The sequence below is a fragment of the Trichoderma ghanense genome (assembly GCF_004382785.1).
Source record: "Trichoderma ghanense strain CCMA-1212 chromosome Unknown scaffold_1, whole genome shotgun sequence".
Lineage (NCBI taxonomy): Eukaryota > Fungi > Ascomycota > Sordariomycetes > Hypocreales > Hypocreaceae > Trichoderma > Trichoderma ghanense.
Window position 1 is genome coordinate 497,798 of NW_027395664.1, and position 15,130 is coordinate 512,927.

The 15,130-nt window shown below is 53.5% G+C and overlaps 7 protein-coding genes across 7 annotated transcripts; 5 read left to right on the forward strand and 2 right to left on the reverse strand.

Annotated features, from left to right (window-relative positions):
* Positions 1 to 1,051: 1,051 nt before the first annotated feature.
* CCMA1212_001518 (uncharacterized protein) lies at positions 1,052 to 2,517 on the forward strand (the record flags this gene model as incomplete). The annotated part of the gene is made up of 5 exons (XM_073698940.1): positions 1,052 to 1,266; positions 1,537 to 1,822; positions 1,870 to 2,023; positions 2,056 to 2,175; positions 2,332 to 2,517. The coding sequence occupies exons 1-5, from the start codon at positions 1,140 to 1,142 to the stop codon at positions 2,515 to 2,517; spliced, it is 873 nt and encodes a 290-aa protein (XP_073562278.1). The 5' UTR covers positions 1,052 to 1,139.
* A 775-nt stretch (positions 2,518 to 3,292) lies between these two features.
* Positions 3,293 to 5,155, forward strand: CCMA1212_001519 (Neutrophil cytosol factor 2; the record flags this gene model as incomplete). The annotated part of the gene is made up of 6 exons (XM_073698941.1): positions 3,293 to 3,307; positions 3,379 to 3,528; positions 3,598 to 3,933; positions 3,992 to 4,153; positions 4,209 to 5,057; positions 5,135 to 5,155. The coding sequence occupies 6 exons, from the start codon at positions 3,293 to 3,295 to the stop codon at positions 5,153 to 5,155; spliced, it is 1,533 nt and encodes a 510-aa protein (XP_073562277.1).
* Positions 5,156 to 7,713: 2,558 nt separating this feature from the next.
* Positions 7,714 to 7,914, forward strand: CCMA1212_001520 (uncharacterized protein; the record flags this gene model as incomplete). The annotated part of the gene is made up of 1 exon (XM_073698942.1): positions 7,714 to 7,914. The coding sequence occupies one exon, from the start codon at positions 7,714 to 7,716 to the stop codon at positions 7,912 to 7,914; it is 201 nt and encodes a 66-aa protein (XP_073562502.1).
* A 130-nt stretch (positions 7,915 to 8,044) lies between these two features.
* On the forward strand, positions 8,045 to 8,455 carry CCMA1212_001521 (uncharacterized protein; the record flags this gene model as incomplete). Its single annotated transcript, XM_073698943.1, has 1 exon — positions 8,045 to 8,455. The coding sequence occupies one exon, from the start codon at positions 8,045 to 8,047 to the stop codon at positions 8,453 to 8,455; it is 411 nt and encodes a 136-aa protein (XP_073562503.1).
* A 617-nt stretch (positions 8,456 to 9,072) lies between these two features.
* On the reverse strand, positions 9,073 to 9,924 carry CCMA1212_001522 (uncharacterized protein; the record flags this gene model as incomplete). Its single annotated transcript, XM_073698944.1, has 1 exon — positions 9,073 to 9,924. One exon carries the CDS (start codon positions 9,922 to 9,924, stop codon positions 9,073 to 9,075), a length of 852 nt encoding a protein of 283 aa, XP_073562504.1.
* Positions 9,925 to 10,411: 487 nt separating this feature from the next.
* On the reverse strand, positions 10,412 to 12,531 carry CCMA1212_001523 (Glutamate-tRNA ligase; the record flags this gene model as incomplete). The annotated part of the gene is made up of 5 exons (XM_073698945.1): positions 10,412 to 11,092; positions 11,145 to 11,402; positions 11,463 to 11,852; positions 11,902 to 12,012; positions 12,076 to 12,531. The coding sequence occupies 5 exons, from the start codon at positions 12,529 to 12,531 to the stop codon at positions 10,412 to 10,414; spliced, it is 1,896 nt and encodes a 631-aa protein (XP_073562505.1).
* Positions 12,532 to 13,340: 809 nt separating this feature from the next.
* Positions 13,341 to 14,826, forward strand: CCMA1212_001524 (DnaJ-like protein; the record flags this gene model as incomplete). The annotated part of the gene is made up of 4 exons (XM_073698946.1): positions 13,341 to 13,371; positions 13,475 to 13,533; positions 13,588 to 14,670; positions 14,737 to 14,826. 4 exons carry the CDS (start codon positions 13,341 to 13,343, stop codon positions 14,824 to 14,826), a joined length of 1,263 nt encoding a protein of 420 aa, XP_073562506.1.
* Between the last annotated feature and the right edge of the window lie 304 nt (positions 14,827 to 15,130).

The following is a 15,130-nucleotide window of genomic DNA, read 5'->3' on the forward strand; positions in this document are numbered from 1 at the left end:
ATGCAGGTCACATCACGAGCTGGCGAGGAGGGTGATATCTGTGTATGAACTTGCCGTGTAGAGGAAATCCGACGGGCTCCGCAGCCTAGCTGCAGCATTGTCGGCGCGTAGAGACCTAATGAGGCCGAGTCCATGGCATAGGTGTGTGCGATGATGCTGTGACGGACTGCGAGCCAGCAGGACACCACCAACTTCTTCGTCGGGTGAGTTCCAAGAGCCGTCCATGCAGGAATGACGCGAAGCAACGATAGGTGACTGCCAACGTGCCCAAGCGGGGGTCGTTAACAACGTCATCTCGGCGAGCTCTCATTCACTCGCCTACTGTGTGTCGCCGTAGTATCACAGGATGACTGACAGGACGCTACCAAGTGGCCGTGATGCGTGTCATTATTGGTGATAAATGCATGGGTTGGCCAAGGGAACCCCAGCTTTTCTACCCAGAACGAGGCACCCGATCCCAGCTCAACGCTCATGTGCTCGCTGTGGTCCGGCGGTAAAGGTTGATAGAACCCATCTTCTGGCCGTCGGATGCGTGGAATATATGCCGCCAGCAGTTAAAAATAGCCTGGGAATGAAGAATAGCCCGTCAGCCATGGCACCATCATCTCTGGGTGGTCCAGTTGAACGGAGAATATCGAGCGCGAAATGATCGTCCCGTCCAATCTCATCGCAGTATTTGGTGATGAGTAGATTGGCTTGAGGGAGCTAACATGCTAGCCGCAGATGAGCCCGAGCCAACAGTGTTCAGGGCGCTTAGTAGCTCATCATCCTTTCACCCACGCCGCTGGCTATAGGTGTCCAAACAGCCGGGCCTGGCAGCGACTCGACAAATTGTCCCTCCCACATCGGCCAACAAGGGAGTAGCATGGACACATGAGAGGGACCTCTCGCTCCTCTGCTGGTGGCAGGGACCTGGACCATGGGCTGGCACAACTCCCAAGGTCAGCAAAAAGGTACGCGCCGTCGTTGGCCGCAAGCCCTGACCCCTGGGGGCCAATTAGCGGAGCTGTCAGGCACATCGATTCGGGAATTGCAACGCCGCGTGTCCCAGAATAGCGCACCTTGATAGCAATGTGAACTGGCATCCCACTGTACGAATACTCGTCGGCGTGCCAAGCTCTGCAGCCGCAGACGCACATATGCGGGCTATCGATCACTGCGCGGAGGAGGAGCCGTGGACAGCAGGAGCTCCGAAATGCGCGGCATCAGCTCCTAGGTACCCAGACGGTACTGGGCAGTGCCCGCGTCGGATACTATACGAAGCTAGTATCAGATATCGCGAACATTGAGGCCGCAATGAGAAGATGACAAGAATCTGGAAGGAGAAGGAAAGAGAATTGAGTTCTCGTCATACTCATGAAGATGAGCAAGATCATATCTTATCTTTGATAAGGTAAGCAGCAATGCTGATTGATAAGATTGCCTGGCAAGTGGTTCTGTGTTGCTCCTCCCCCCTCTGATCGAATGAGAATCGCAATAGTGTTGTTCCAACTCGATCAAAGAACACGTGGGTGAAGGGATTCGATCCAACCTCAGGTACTCGAAGCGATCTGTTTAAAACCGTCTACAACGTCAATCAAACAGAGAAACAAGATCAACGCGGCGCAGCCGATTCCCTGGGTGGCCATGGTTTGACTCTGGCGAGTTGTCGACCAATTCAGCAACACACGCAGACTTGCGACCTACCCGATCCATCGCCGCCAAGAGCGCAGATGGCCTCTAGGCCCATTGCTCGAACAGCCACCGCGACGCTACCGGCAACTCAGTCATGCCCCGAAGTCCCCTTTCGGGCATGCTTGAGCTGGTTTTGGTGCTTGGATCGGTAGCATTGCTCGCTTGGTCCGCTGCAAGCAAGCAATGACCTCACAGACGACGTGAACAGGAACCGGTGCGCCCCAAACAGAGCAAACAGACACGGATGGACGCTCTGATAGGCGAAGGTGGCAGCTCGTCTCCAGCAAGGCGCCCTCGGTACGGGGTAGAAAACAACAGACGAAGGCCTAGCACCAAGGCCAACACGACGGTACAAGCCACCGAATCGACCTGCGACAACAGGGAGCGACCCGCCACCCCTGGTTCCACGACCGCATCGATGTCCGCCCATGTCACATTCTGAGCTCTGGATGTCCTGAGAAGGTCGCGGTTCGACAGGCCCAGCGCCAATACCGAGGCTGGGTTCGAACCTCGCGCTCTACTTCGTTCACTCCGTTCAAACATACCCCCATCGCGGATTCCCCTGCCCGCTGCTTGGTCGCTCACTGACCCCCTCTGGCGACTTGGAACAGAGGTGAAGCTTCACCAGCCCATGTCCAAAACCGTGGCACCCCCCAGACAACGGCAGGCCAGTTCCCAGTTCCACCATCCCTGCTAAGCTCCGAGTCCCGATTTTCCCATTTTTACTCCTGCACGCCACGCCCACTGCCCCCCGTCCTTCTCTCCACTCATCACTCACTCTTTTCTGTTCGTCCTCCCAGCCCAATGCACGCTACCCGACCAGTCACCTTGGCTTGTCGATAGCGCCGCAAAACCCATCGTCCACCCATCGGATCACTACAATCGTTTTTTTCTTTCTTCTGCTCTACATCGCTCGCTTGTCTTAATTCACTCATTTCGTTCCGGGGTCAGGAGAGCTGAAATCAGGTAAAAGAATCGTTATTCGGCCGGCCGGATTCTTTACACTGCAGCAAAGAGGCGTTACACAGACAGAGCGCCCCAGCCAGAGATATAATAATTAGTCGGGTGACATACAGATCAGCATCGCTTGTACGAAGTACACATACCCCACGAATCTACCTACTGCTCTCCTTCTGGGGATGCAGGGAGCACAGAACGAGATCTTCTAACATCGGATCAGCTTTCCTCGAGGCTTGCGAAAGCAGACATTGTCAAGTTGATCAAAGCCAAGATCTGGGGACAGCTTTTGTCTGGCGATTCCAGGAGTCGGTAGCTTCGAGCATTATCACGGGATCCTCCCTCGGCTGGCGCCACACGCTTCGCCAAGGTCAAGCCCGCAGCTTGCACATTTTCCTAAAACAAACCAAACAAAGGCGGGGGGGGTACCGACGTCTTTTGGAATCCAAGAGGCTTCGCACTCTGCTCTGACAACACAGCTCGCTGCAATTGTAGCTGGAACTCATCCCCCGATAGGCCGTGGTGTTCCTTTGTCTCTCTCAGCCCCAGCATTCCGAGGCGCCAGCCCTTCCGTGGGCTGTAAATAGATCCTCATCCATACGCAATTGTCCAGCCAGCTACTTGACCGTCTTTCCTGTGCTTTCGCGCACAATCGGGTACGATGTCGTTGAAACAGGTGAGAGAAGTCGGCCGCATGGTCTTGTCGGACGATGGCGCGGCGTATGCTGATAGCCTTGGCTTGTGTAGGAGATTGAGACCTGGGTCGCGGCCCTGGGCCGCTACGACAATAACGAGTTTGACGAAGCTCTTGCCGAGTTCGACAAGATTGGCGATACGAGCAAGATTCTCTTCAACATGGGCGTCATCCACGCCACGCTGGGCGAGCACGAGAAAGCTGTGGGTTGTACCATATTCCCAGCACCGCCTCGATCTGCCCTACTCACTCATGCTGTGCGCAATACCTAGGTCGAGTGTTACCAACGAGCCATCCGACTGGATCAGTACCTGGCCGTCGCCTACTTCCAACAGGGCGTGTCCAACTTTCTGCTGGGCGATTTCGAAGAGGCCCTGGCCAACTTCAACGACACGCTGCTGTATCTACGAGGCAACAGCGTGATTGACTATGCCCAGCTGGGACTTCTCTTCAAACTGTACTCGTGCGAGGTCCTGTTCAACCGAGGATTATGCTACATCTACCTGCAGCAGAAGGAGGCGGGCATGCAGGATTTGGCGTATGCCATTAAGGAAAAGGTTGTCGAAGACCACAACGTCATTGACGAGGCCATTCGCGAGGAAGCAGAGGTGAGAGTTATCGAATATTTCCATGGTCAAAGAAACCGGCTGACTTGCGTTACGAAAGGGCTACACTGTGTTTTCCATTCCTGTGGGAGTTGTATATCGACCAAACGAAGCCAAGGTTCGCAATCTCAAGACCAAGGACTATCTGGGCAAGGCCAAGCTGGTTGCGGCCTCGGATCGATCCAATGCATTCACTGGATTTGCAGGCTCCGAGATCAAGGCCGTAAGTACCTGTGCCCCCAGCCATGTGTTCCTCTTGCTTATCCGCCCCCCTTAAGGCCTTGACAGAAGCCAAAGACGACCGACCGACCGAAACCCTGTCCTTCGCGGCGACAAACCTGGTCAAGCCTGGCCTTCAGTCACGACGACAGCAGTCCGAGCCGCCGACCGATCGCAGCAACGCGTTCCCTCCCACTCCTCCTCCGGAGAACGATCGTTCCAACCGGGGTCCTGCCGAACGGAACTCTGGAGGGCGAGGGAAACTCAGCATCCAGACGCAAGAGCCCAGCCGGAGATACGAGAAGGCGATTTCGCCACAAGAACGCTCTAGGAACGGGCGGTCGGCATCTGCTGCCCCTGCGAGAGGTCTCTCGACGAGGGATCCCCAGCGGAGGCAGAGGCCTATCGAAGAGGACTACCCCTACGGCGATGATTCATACGATTCGTATGGTGGCCCGCGAGGAAGCAAGGGGTCTCGATCGCGGCAGCAGCGATATGACGACCGATATGACGACCGATATGAGGAGGAAGAGGACTCGGAAAATGACTACGGCTCCTTTGACGAGGGCGAGTTCGAGATGGTGTCGACAATGCGACGCGGCCCTGGGTCGGTGGCCCGGCCATCGCGTGCGGCGTCGCGACGACCGCCGGAGATTCGCAAGATCCGCGTCAAGGTGCACTCTGACGACGTGAGATACATCATGATTGGCACGACGATTGAGTTTTCCGACTTTGTGGATCGCATCCGAGACAAGTTTGGCCTGCGAAAGCGGTTCAAGATCAAGATGAAGGACGAGGACGTGCCGGACGACATGATTACGATGGGCGACCAGGACGACTTGGACGTGGCCATCCAGAGCGCAAAGAGCGCTGCAAGGAGACAGAAGCTGGAGACTGGCAAAATGGAGGTATGTTGCTGCTTTGTTGCATTCTGCCTTTTCCTATGGTATGCGAGTCTAGTGATCTAACACTCTTTTTTTTCTAGATTTGGGTCATTGAGGTTTAGAGTTGTTTCTGTTACACACATGCGCGACGCAATTATACCCCATCCGATGCTCGCGACAGGACTTAAGCAGACTTATCTGCTAGTTGGCGACTTACCACGGCACAAGAGTACGACGGAGCTTACCAGTTTTCTTGTTCGTTTCGATGCTTAGACTGCATTACTTTCACTACGGCACTGCATAGTGTCTTGGCTTTTCTTTTCGTGCATTTCTTTTCCCTTTATTCTGGGACATGGCGATTGCTCTTCTTTTCGTGTCATTCTTCTTTCTCTTTGTATTTCCTTTTTGTCTCGCCGCGTCTGCGTCATGTGGTGCAACGAGTATCCCAGGCTGAGGAGCCTTGCAGTCGAATAATGTGCCCTTGATGGGGGGTTTCCTTCGTCTTTTGTCTTTGTCTTCATTTACAGCGTGGGTGTTGTTTATATGAGCTTCAGTGAACAGGAAGCATGGCTCTGGTATAGGAGAATGAGGGTTGATAAAAAAAAACGATTGGTGGAAAAGAGGGGTTTGCCCGGCAGAAGAAGAGGATAGTTGATCTATCGGGATACTTGCCAGTTAGGGCGCCGTTTCTTCAGGCGATTCACGTGTAATGACTACATCAGTTCATTTTGCAAGAATTTTGGTGAATTGGTGGCTTCTTTTCCAAAGCTCGCTTTATATCGATGATTCCGAGGCCAGCGGCTGTGCCCCTGAAGAGACGCATGAGCTGAGATTAGTAAGACGATGCAGGCAGATAAGAGAATGGGAGATTGTGCCGGGGTCACAGCCGGATCAAGCGGTGGATCGACGGCATGCAGCACTGCGCAGGGAAAATGGAGACCGAAAGAGTCGGTAAGTGGCTTTTCCTTTTGTTGAGAAGGCTCTGCTCTTTTGCAGGGGTTGCTGAAGAAAGAGAAGAAGAAGAAGAAGGGGGAAAGCCAAGGCACGCATGGAAATGCAAGCTTTTGGGATGCTTGCGCTTGTTGAATCGTGGAGTAGTGGCAAAAGGAATGTTTGCTTCTGTTTTGCCCGGCTTTTGTTCCTTTGTTATTTCTATCTCGGTCTTTGTGAGTCGGTGCTTCTGCGGATTCGGTGCCAGAGATGGGCGAGCCTCGCCTTGTCTCTCGATTCATGGAATGCTTACTCGGTTCCTGTTCCTGCATCAGGTCTTTGATAGGCTACATATGTCACATTTGCCTACCATCTCCGGAATATATATCATCTACTACCTTACATTGCGTATTTTAATTGCGCTGCTACTACTGCAGGACTAGCACACGGGTATTCGGAAGATGTGCGAGATTTGGGCACAAGGGGATCTGCAATCTGGGAGATTTTGTTGGTTCCTTGGGGGCGGTGTGGCTTGAGATGGCTGAGATGGCGTTATTTCGACCTCTCACGTCTTTCTTCTTCTAGGCTCTTTCCTCTTTGTTTTCTTCTTTTATTATTGCCTGATTTTTGAAGATTCTGCACATACTGTAGGAGGATTATAAAGATACATCCCTTTCGTGTAGATGCCTATATCAAAGACGAGCGGTTTTGCTGGAGCTCGAAGCGGACTTGCCGGGTTTTCAGAGATCCGAACATGGACAAGCACGCGCTGCGGCACTTGTCAAAGAATTGCACCATTGTTGAGCCGCTTTAAACGCCGAACAGACGACATCTTATAAGCCAATGCCAAAGCTAACGGAACTCTCTCATCAAGGTCCGTTCGATTAGAGTGAAAAAGCTTGAACAAAGCTTCATTTCGTTTAAACCACCCAAAAGACCGCGATGAGCGCTGGGTTCATTACTCAGGAGCCTCTTGCTTCTCTCTTCAAGGTCCCCACTTTGCTACAGCTTATCCTTGTCTTTTTTGCTCGATGGACCGCAAAAGTGTGCTGGCGATGGGGCTCTTGGTTTTTTTGCTTGACTTTGGTGATGTGATGACATGGGGAGAGTAGGGTAGATAACGACAAGGCTGTGTGGGAAAAGGGGGTCGATAAGGTTGACGATTTTTTTTTTCTTTTCTCTTTCTTCTTCTCGTTTCTGTTGATGATGAGCACACCGTCATTGTTGGAGATCCGAGTACGCCGATCGACGGCATTGGTTGCTTTCATGCGGTAGAAAGAACAACAATATAAAGTCATCCTCGCCATCAGGTCTCACGGTAGAGCCATCGACTCTTCCCATCTCCCATCACCAACCCTTCCATGTCCTTCCAAGCGAGCTTCTCCATAGATTCCACTCAGCAACAGGCATCGACTTCACATGTCGTCGTTTACTTGCACTAACACCCAACTGGACCCCCGTAACGTCGGTGGACCGACAAGATCCATATCGTAACGGGCCTCAGCAAGCCTCTGCCCTGTTTTCCCTCGTCCATCTCTCCCGAAGCCTGTTCCCCATCCCGACTGACTCTCACACCGACCTCGCTCTTTTCCTGTCCATGGACCTTGCATCGTCTTCGGCTGAGGCTCCGTGCAAGGCTCCAGTCCTCTTCTGGGGACCCCCCCTTAGCTCACGACCAAGGGTACTGATAGGACAAACAGGCAAACCACATAGCAAAAAAGCTCCGTAACAGAGTACGAGTACGGAAGCGATGAGCAGAGTACGAACGTCTGCTGCCATGAGTGCATTCTTCTTCTTGTCTCGTGGGGACGAGGCTGGATCCTCTTCCTCCCCCAAGTATTTAGTAAAGGAGCATTTCCCACATGCCCGTGGCTTGGCCCTCTTCTTTTTCCCTTTCTTCCTTTTTTCTCCTTTTCTCTGCTGCGTTTTTTTGTTGTCTCCCTTGTGTTGAAAAAGTCGTGATTGTACAAGTGTCCGTTCGTTCGTTAAACTTCGTGACCCTCCACGCTCGTTTTAAGACTCCTCCGTACACATATATCAACACGTCAAAACAAAGGAAAACAAAAACTCCGTCAGTCAAGATGAAGTCCTCGGCCGTGATCCTCGCCGCCGCCTGCGCCTCCCTCGCCGGCGCCACGCCCACGTACCGCTCCGGCAACTGGAACTCCACCGTCGTCAACTGGAACACGACCACGCCCACCAGCTGGAACACTTCTTCTTCAACCACCACCACCACCACCGCCGCCAGCAGCTGGAGTTCGGGAGCCGTCACCACCTCGACGACGACGGGGCTTCCTCAGGCGGAGGCGGCCGCCGTCGAGCCTCCTTCACCTTACTGGAGCAACGAGACTTCTGCTGCCAGCAACGAGACGTGGGCGAATCACAACCAGACGCGGTTCTCGCCGGGCCAGACTCATCAGCCCGTTCCCCTGATTCGGCGCTTCCGTCCGCAGAGGAAGACGCTTTCTCGTGCTTTCTTGCCTACCTTTTAGAACAGAACAAGCTGTGAGTTTTTAGCCTTTTTTTTCCACTGACATGCTCTTCTACCAGGGGGGGGTTTCCAAAACTAACTTCTTTCTAAAGACGAAACTACGATCGATGAGATGATCTGAGGCCACGAGATCCAGGTGCTTTGTTTGAGAAGCTTGGAAAGAAAAAAGAATTCTTGATGTTGCTGTCCAGGACGTTTATGCGGTGTTTAGGCCTGGATAAGATTTATGATGTTTAATTGTTGCTCGAGATGTTTTTGCTAAACGCGTTTGACGATGTTACTTTTTGAACGTTGGCTCTGATTCCCCGTTAGAATAGTTGAGATAATCTTTAGAAATGGAAATGCTTCATGGCTATTTTTGGGCGCCAGCGCGTTCGGCGTTGTTCTTTCTATACCTGGGTGAACTTGATTGCGAGCGAGGTTATTTCATGATGTGTTACATGTTCCATGTATGGAGAAGCGATATTTCTTCGCCTTTAATAGTTTCGTCGTAGCTCTTCCTGTCGTTATGAACCGTTTCATCCATCGACCGCTCAAGTTGCGCAAGTTCCTCAAGGCAAAAAAAGACTTGAGAAAGACCAGAGTCAAGGGTGAGAAGAAGGGGTAGAAATCACCCTCTCATCCTCCAACCTCCTCCTCCACTTCCCCCCCAAACCAGCAGTCAAACGAAAACAGAATATCCACCACCATCCTCTCCATCCGGCTCAACCCCCGAATAATCCCCATCGTCCTCTCCTCCTGCCCATCCAGCCAAGCCACCCTATCGTCAATCCCCTGCATCACATCCGTCACCTCGTCCAGGATCTCCTCCAGCTGCTGCTCCTGCTCCCCCATCGAGCCCACCACGAAATCATACAGCTCAGCCGACATGACCTCCTCCTCCTCCTCATCATTCTCATCCTCCTTACACTGGTCGTCTCCGTCGTCGTCAAAGAGCGCATTGACCTGCTCCTGGACTTTATCATACCACTTGCAGTACCGAATGCACTTCCGCCGAATATACGCACACTCATCCATCATCTCCTCACAATCCACCCTGTCTTGGCGATCGAGACTGCGAATCTCCTCGTGCGCGCTCCGCGATCTGCCCAGCGTGTCGAGGACCTGCTCCCATTTATGCCGCTCGGCGCTGTTGGGCGGGCGGACCAGGCGGGCGACTCGGCGGTGCAGCTCGATCACGGGCAGGAGGTCGTCGATGCTCGCTGGTGACCTGTTTTGCAGCTCGGCGGCGTCGTGGCGGAGCTTTCGTACCAGGATGACGGCTTGTCTTTGTAGGGCTGCTTCTTCTTCGTCAGCTTGATGAGGGTTGGTTTGATGGGTGGAGGAGAGGTTTTGGGGCGGCTGTGCCTCGTTGGTGTTGGTGGTTTCGTTTGCGGCGTCCTGGGGGGAAGCTTGAGCGATGGGGGTGGAAGACGGACGGGGGTTGGGAGCATTGTGAGACCCATCTTCGTTGGTGTTTTCAGGTAGCATTTCAGAGCGAGTTGTTTGGATACGGCGCCTTGCTTCGATATAGCCAGGATCCCCTCCCTCGTTGTGGTGAGATCAGCAGCGGGTTGGAGACGGGAAGCGAAAAGGCGCAAAGTTGTGGGGGAAGTTGAAAATGCAAAGTTGATGAAAGCGCGAAGATGATACTCTCGGCGCATTGTCACTTGTTTTTCTGTTGTTCTGATGAAAGCTGATTGGTGCGGCTGGTCGAAACGTAAAGTGAGGCTGCCAGCTGGCTCATCTTGTCAGCTGGTGAGAGTGGCGTGGCCCCTGAAGCAGACTCGAGATCTGTTCCTTGTTAAGCAAAGATCACATACTTCTCACGTATTTCCTATGGCAGTGGTGGCAATAAAATCGTAGAAAAGTCGTTTATTTCATCTCTTGTTGTACAGTCTATCGTATAGTCAGATGCCGGTAACGGAGAAGGAAATATGAACAACATATTCATGAAAGGAAGCATCAAAGAGCTCGACTAGTCGTTCAAGTCGTTCAAGAGCCCCTTGACGACGTCCAGTCGATGTGCCCATTCATCTCGGCCCAGGAGAGCAAACATCCTGGAGCTGCTCTGCGAAACAACATCTTGCCCACCAGCAGCGACCAGCCTCAGCACGTTGTGGGTCGTGAGCTGATCAACTCCCTGCGGCTCGACTTTGGACTGTATTGCCTGCATCACCTGAGTGCAATCGCCATCCCAGAGAGACTGCTGTGAGATTGCATCTTCGAGAGCATCGAGAACCTTTTGCTCGGGTCTTTCTTTCGCGAGAGACGCCTTGTAAACGGCCAGCGGCACCCGCCAAAAGAGATATGGATGCTGTGAGATCAGATCGCTCGGGGCCTGGAAGCCCCCCTGTTTAGACACGATTGCCTTGTACACGTAGGGCGCCTTGTGCGTGCCATCCGTTAACGTCGGAACGAGCCCAAGCGGAAGTTGCCAGCCCTTTGAAGTCAACTCTGCACTTTCGACGCTTCCGGTTGTGATTGCTTCAATCTCTCTCAACACGGGCTGCGTCAGGTGGTGGTCGATGAGCTTCGCTTCCTGGTCTGCCAATGCCGCGATGGGCTTCCAGAGCATCGCATCACGGTACCTGCTGTTGAAGTACTCCAGCTTTGACAGATTCAGCTTGATACCTCCCCGCGTGAATTTGAATGTTAACTGTGATTGTTAGCAACAGTCACAGGATATCCAGGGAATGCCGTCCTCATACCGCTTTGGCCACGTCCTCCACCGTCCGGGGTGGAGGCACGTCCCGCTTGAACGACGACCCGAGATTGGCGAGCCAAGATAGCAGAGCCATTGGGAAAGTTCCCTCCTTCTGGTACTTGGAGATGTTGACACTGTCATTTCGCTTGCTGAGCTTGCTTCCGTCTGTGTCGACAAGCAAGCCGAGATGGGAGAAAATGGGAGGCTGCCAGCCGAACGCTTCGTACAGCGCAATGTGTTTCGGTGTCGAAATGAGCCATTCCTGTGTACTTCGTCAACGCCATGTATCAAAAGGAGGAAGTAAACACGATGAAGCACTAACCTCGCCTCGAATCACATGTGTAATCTTCATCAAGTGGTCATCGACAACGTTGGCCAGATGGTATGTAGGGAATCCATCCGTCTTCATCAGGATAAAGTCCTCCTCCGCGTCCTTCTTCTGGAACCGCCCATAGATGGCATCATGGAGCTTTGGCCGACCAAACTTGTCGCTCTTGAAGCGAACCACATGAGACTCCCCAGATTTTGCGCGGCGATCAGACTCGTCGGCGTCTATGGAGCGGCATGTGCCAGGGTAAACCGTCGGCTTGCCGGCCTCGTGGAGCTCACGCTTCTGGGTTTCAAGCTGCTCAGAGGTGCAGAAGCAGCGGTATGCATGGTCATGGTCCAGGAGCTTCTGAACGTGCTCATGATAGATGGGTAGCCTCTCAGACTACACTTTGTCAGATTGAGCAAACCACGGGTGTGACTCTTTGACTTACTTGTCTGTATGGACCATATGGTCCACCACAGTCAGGCCCTTCATCCCATGACAGCCCCGCCCATTTGAGGTCTTTCATCAATCTCCCCTCGGCATCTTTTACAAGCCGGTTCTACGTTCTACTTAGCACAATCTCCTTTTTGTCGCAGAGGACTGACTGCTGGCTCGTCCGTACCTGGTCAGTGTCCTCTATACGGAGGATGAATGAGCCTCCATTGGAGGCCAGCACAGCGAGCTTGTTGAAGAGGGCTGTCCTGAGAGATCCAAGATGCAGATATCCCGTAGGAGACGGCGCAAATCGAGCGCGGATGGGAAGGTCTGCGCTCTGGCCCAGAATCGTGAGAGAATCCGGTGTAAGAGAAGCGGTGTCGGCATGTTTCTTGTTCTTGCTCCTCAAGGCTTTGAGCCCGGAGCTATAGGTTCGTTTCTGAGGCTGACATGTCCTCTTATCTACTGGCTGCTCCGGAGAGGCGTAGTTGCTGGAGAGGTTATGTCTCTCGCAGCGAAGAATGGGAGACGTGACAAAGCTCCGGCTTAGGTGGTGACGGGAGATGCAATTGCGTGATTCACATAACGAGCGGCTGCTGAGTCTTGTAAGGCCCAGCCGAAGGGCGGGTGAGGACATGGTCATGAGCCACGTGGGAGTCTCGCAGTCTCATTCATCTCTGTGTGTCGTGTAAGGTCGGTATAAAACGATGGATGGAAGCACGGCATCTGATGATTCGTGAGGCGCATTTTCTGCATTGGGAACGCCACATGTGGCTGGCATCGGCTAGATAAGGATAAGGTGCGATAAAGCTAGCCGATATCGTGATAAGACCAAAAAATCCAAGTCGTTCAATCGCCAGCCGAAGCGGCGACATTGACTTTCAGGGTACTTGGTCGTGATGGAAGATGTGCAAAGTTGAAGGAGACACTGAGCAGAGAGACAGAATGCTGTAATACCTCTTGGATGGGATGAGGAAAGGAGAAATACCTTGAGACTATTGGCGACCGTGATTCCTATCAATCTGACCATGGTTGCATTTTGTGATACGTAACCTGACATCCCTCCTGCAAGCGGCTGTTCACCCAGCAATTGCAGCGCCGACAAAAGGTACCTGTTCCGCGTCCCGCAAAGTCACTCGGAGGCGTTTGTGCCGTTTGTCGCTCCAGCATCTCGCAGCGGCCCTCCTGCTGGCCTCAGACTCTGCATCTCTTCCATTTCATTCTCATCTTATCCATCTTATTCCAATCTTGTTTCTCTTCTCGTCTCTTGTTTGGCGGCCTCGCAGCGTCTCGTCGGCTACCGTTACCCAGGCAGCGGCAGCAGCAGCAGCACTTTGTTTAAACTCCAGGCCTGACCCCGCGCCACGCCAAAAGATTTTCTGGATCCCGCCCTCCAGTCAGTCGCTTTGAAAATCTACACACTCTCTAGCAGACCAACGCCCAGCCATCAACATGGCTTCCGAAGCGGAAGTCGATCTCTATGGTATGTATGAGGCTGTTGGGAAGCATCCTGCTTTCTACTTGATTGATCCTGCATCCTTTTCCCACTTGTCTGCAGCAGTTTTGTCTAATATTATCACGTCCAGAGATCCTTGAAATCGAGAGAACAGCAACGCCCGACCAGATCAAAAAGGCCTATCGCAAGGTACGTCAGACGGACGCCGGATCCCATCATCTGCGCACAAGCTAACAACGGCAGGCCGCGCTGAAATATCACCCCGACAAAGTCCCCGAGGAGCAGCGCGAAGAGTCAGAGGCCAAGTTCAAAGAGGCCAGCAGAGCCTACGAAATCCTCAGCGATGAAGACAAGCGCCACCTCTACGACACGCATGGCATGGCGGCCTTTGACGGCAGAGGAGGCCCCGGCGGCCCCGAGGTCGATCTTAACGACATCCTCTCTCAGATGTTCGGGTTCAACATGGGCGGTCCCGGTGGCCCCGGCGGTCCTGGGCCCATGAGGCCGCGGAAGGGCCCAGACGAGGAGCAGGAATACAAGGTCACGCTCGAGGAGCTATACAAGGGCAAGACTGTCAAGTTCTCCGCGAACAAGCAGGTCGTCTGCGGCACCTGCAAGGGCTCCGGCGGCAAGGAGAAGGCCAAGCCTGCCTCGTGTGAGCGCTGCAGGGGCCATGGCTTGGTTGAGGCCATCCGCCAGATTGGCCCCGGCATGATGCGACGCGAGACCGTTCTCTGCGACCACTGCTCGGGGTCCGGCAAGGTCTATAAGGAGAAGGACAGGTGCAAGAAGTGCAAGGGCAAGCGGACGACGCAGGAGAAGAAGGCGCTGGAGATTTACATCCCCCGAGGATCGATGCAGGGCGAGCGCATTGTCTTGGAGGGAGAGGCGGACCAGTACCCGGACCAGATACCCGGCGACATCGTCTTTACCCTGGTCGAAGAACCCCACGACGTCTTCAACAGACTCGGAAACGACTTGTCCGCCGAGCTGACGGTGTCGCTGAGCGAAGCCCTGACTGGGTTCAACCGGGTGGTGCTCAAGCACCTCGACGGCCGAGGCATCCAGATCAACCGGCCACGGGGCAAGATCCTGAGGCCGGGTGACTGCATCAAGGTCCCTGGCGAGGGTATGCCCCTGAAGAGAGGAGACGCCAGGGGAGATTTGTATCTCATGGTCAAGGTCGAATTCCCCGAGGATGGCTGGCTGAAGGATGACTCTGCGTACGAGGCGCTGGCCAAGATGCTGCCGCCCCCGCTGCCGGCTGTAGAGGCCTCTGAAGAGGTTGACGAGGTGGAATACGAGGATGGCGCCGACATTGAAGAGGTAAGCATTGGCTATATTCGGTTCATTAAGTCTCAAAGAACGAGAGATGCTAACCTCCTGTGGCAGATGGGTGCTGACCAAGGTGATCCCCGATTCGCCAACGAATGGGAGGACGACGACGAGGGCGAGGGCCAAACACAGTGCGCCACGCAGTAAGGGGAATGTTCAGCGGGCATATCGAACGTGTCACGACCTTCTCTCTTTTTCCTTTTCATATCTTGTCTTGTTTTGTTTTGCTTGAGGATAGAAACTAGACTTCCGTTTGCTGAAGGAACGGGCAATTTGGGACGATCAGGGGATCTTTACGACTGAATTTTTTCCGACGGGTTTGACGAACGCTGGGATAGAGGGTTAAATTGACGGCCACTACGTATGGGATGACGAGGCAAAGGATAGGGATGGCAACGGCTGGTAACTCTGCGCTTGAATGGCTATCGAAGAGCTCTGGCCCAATTTGATG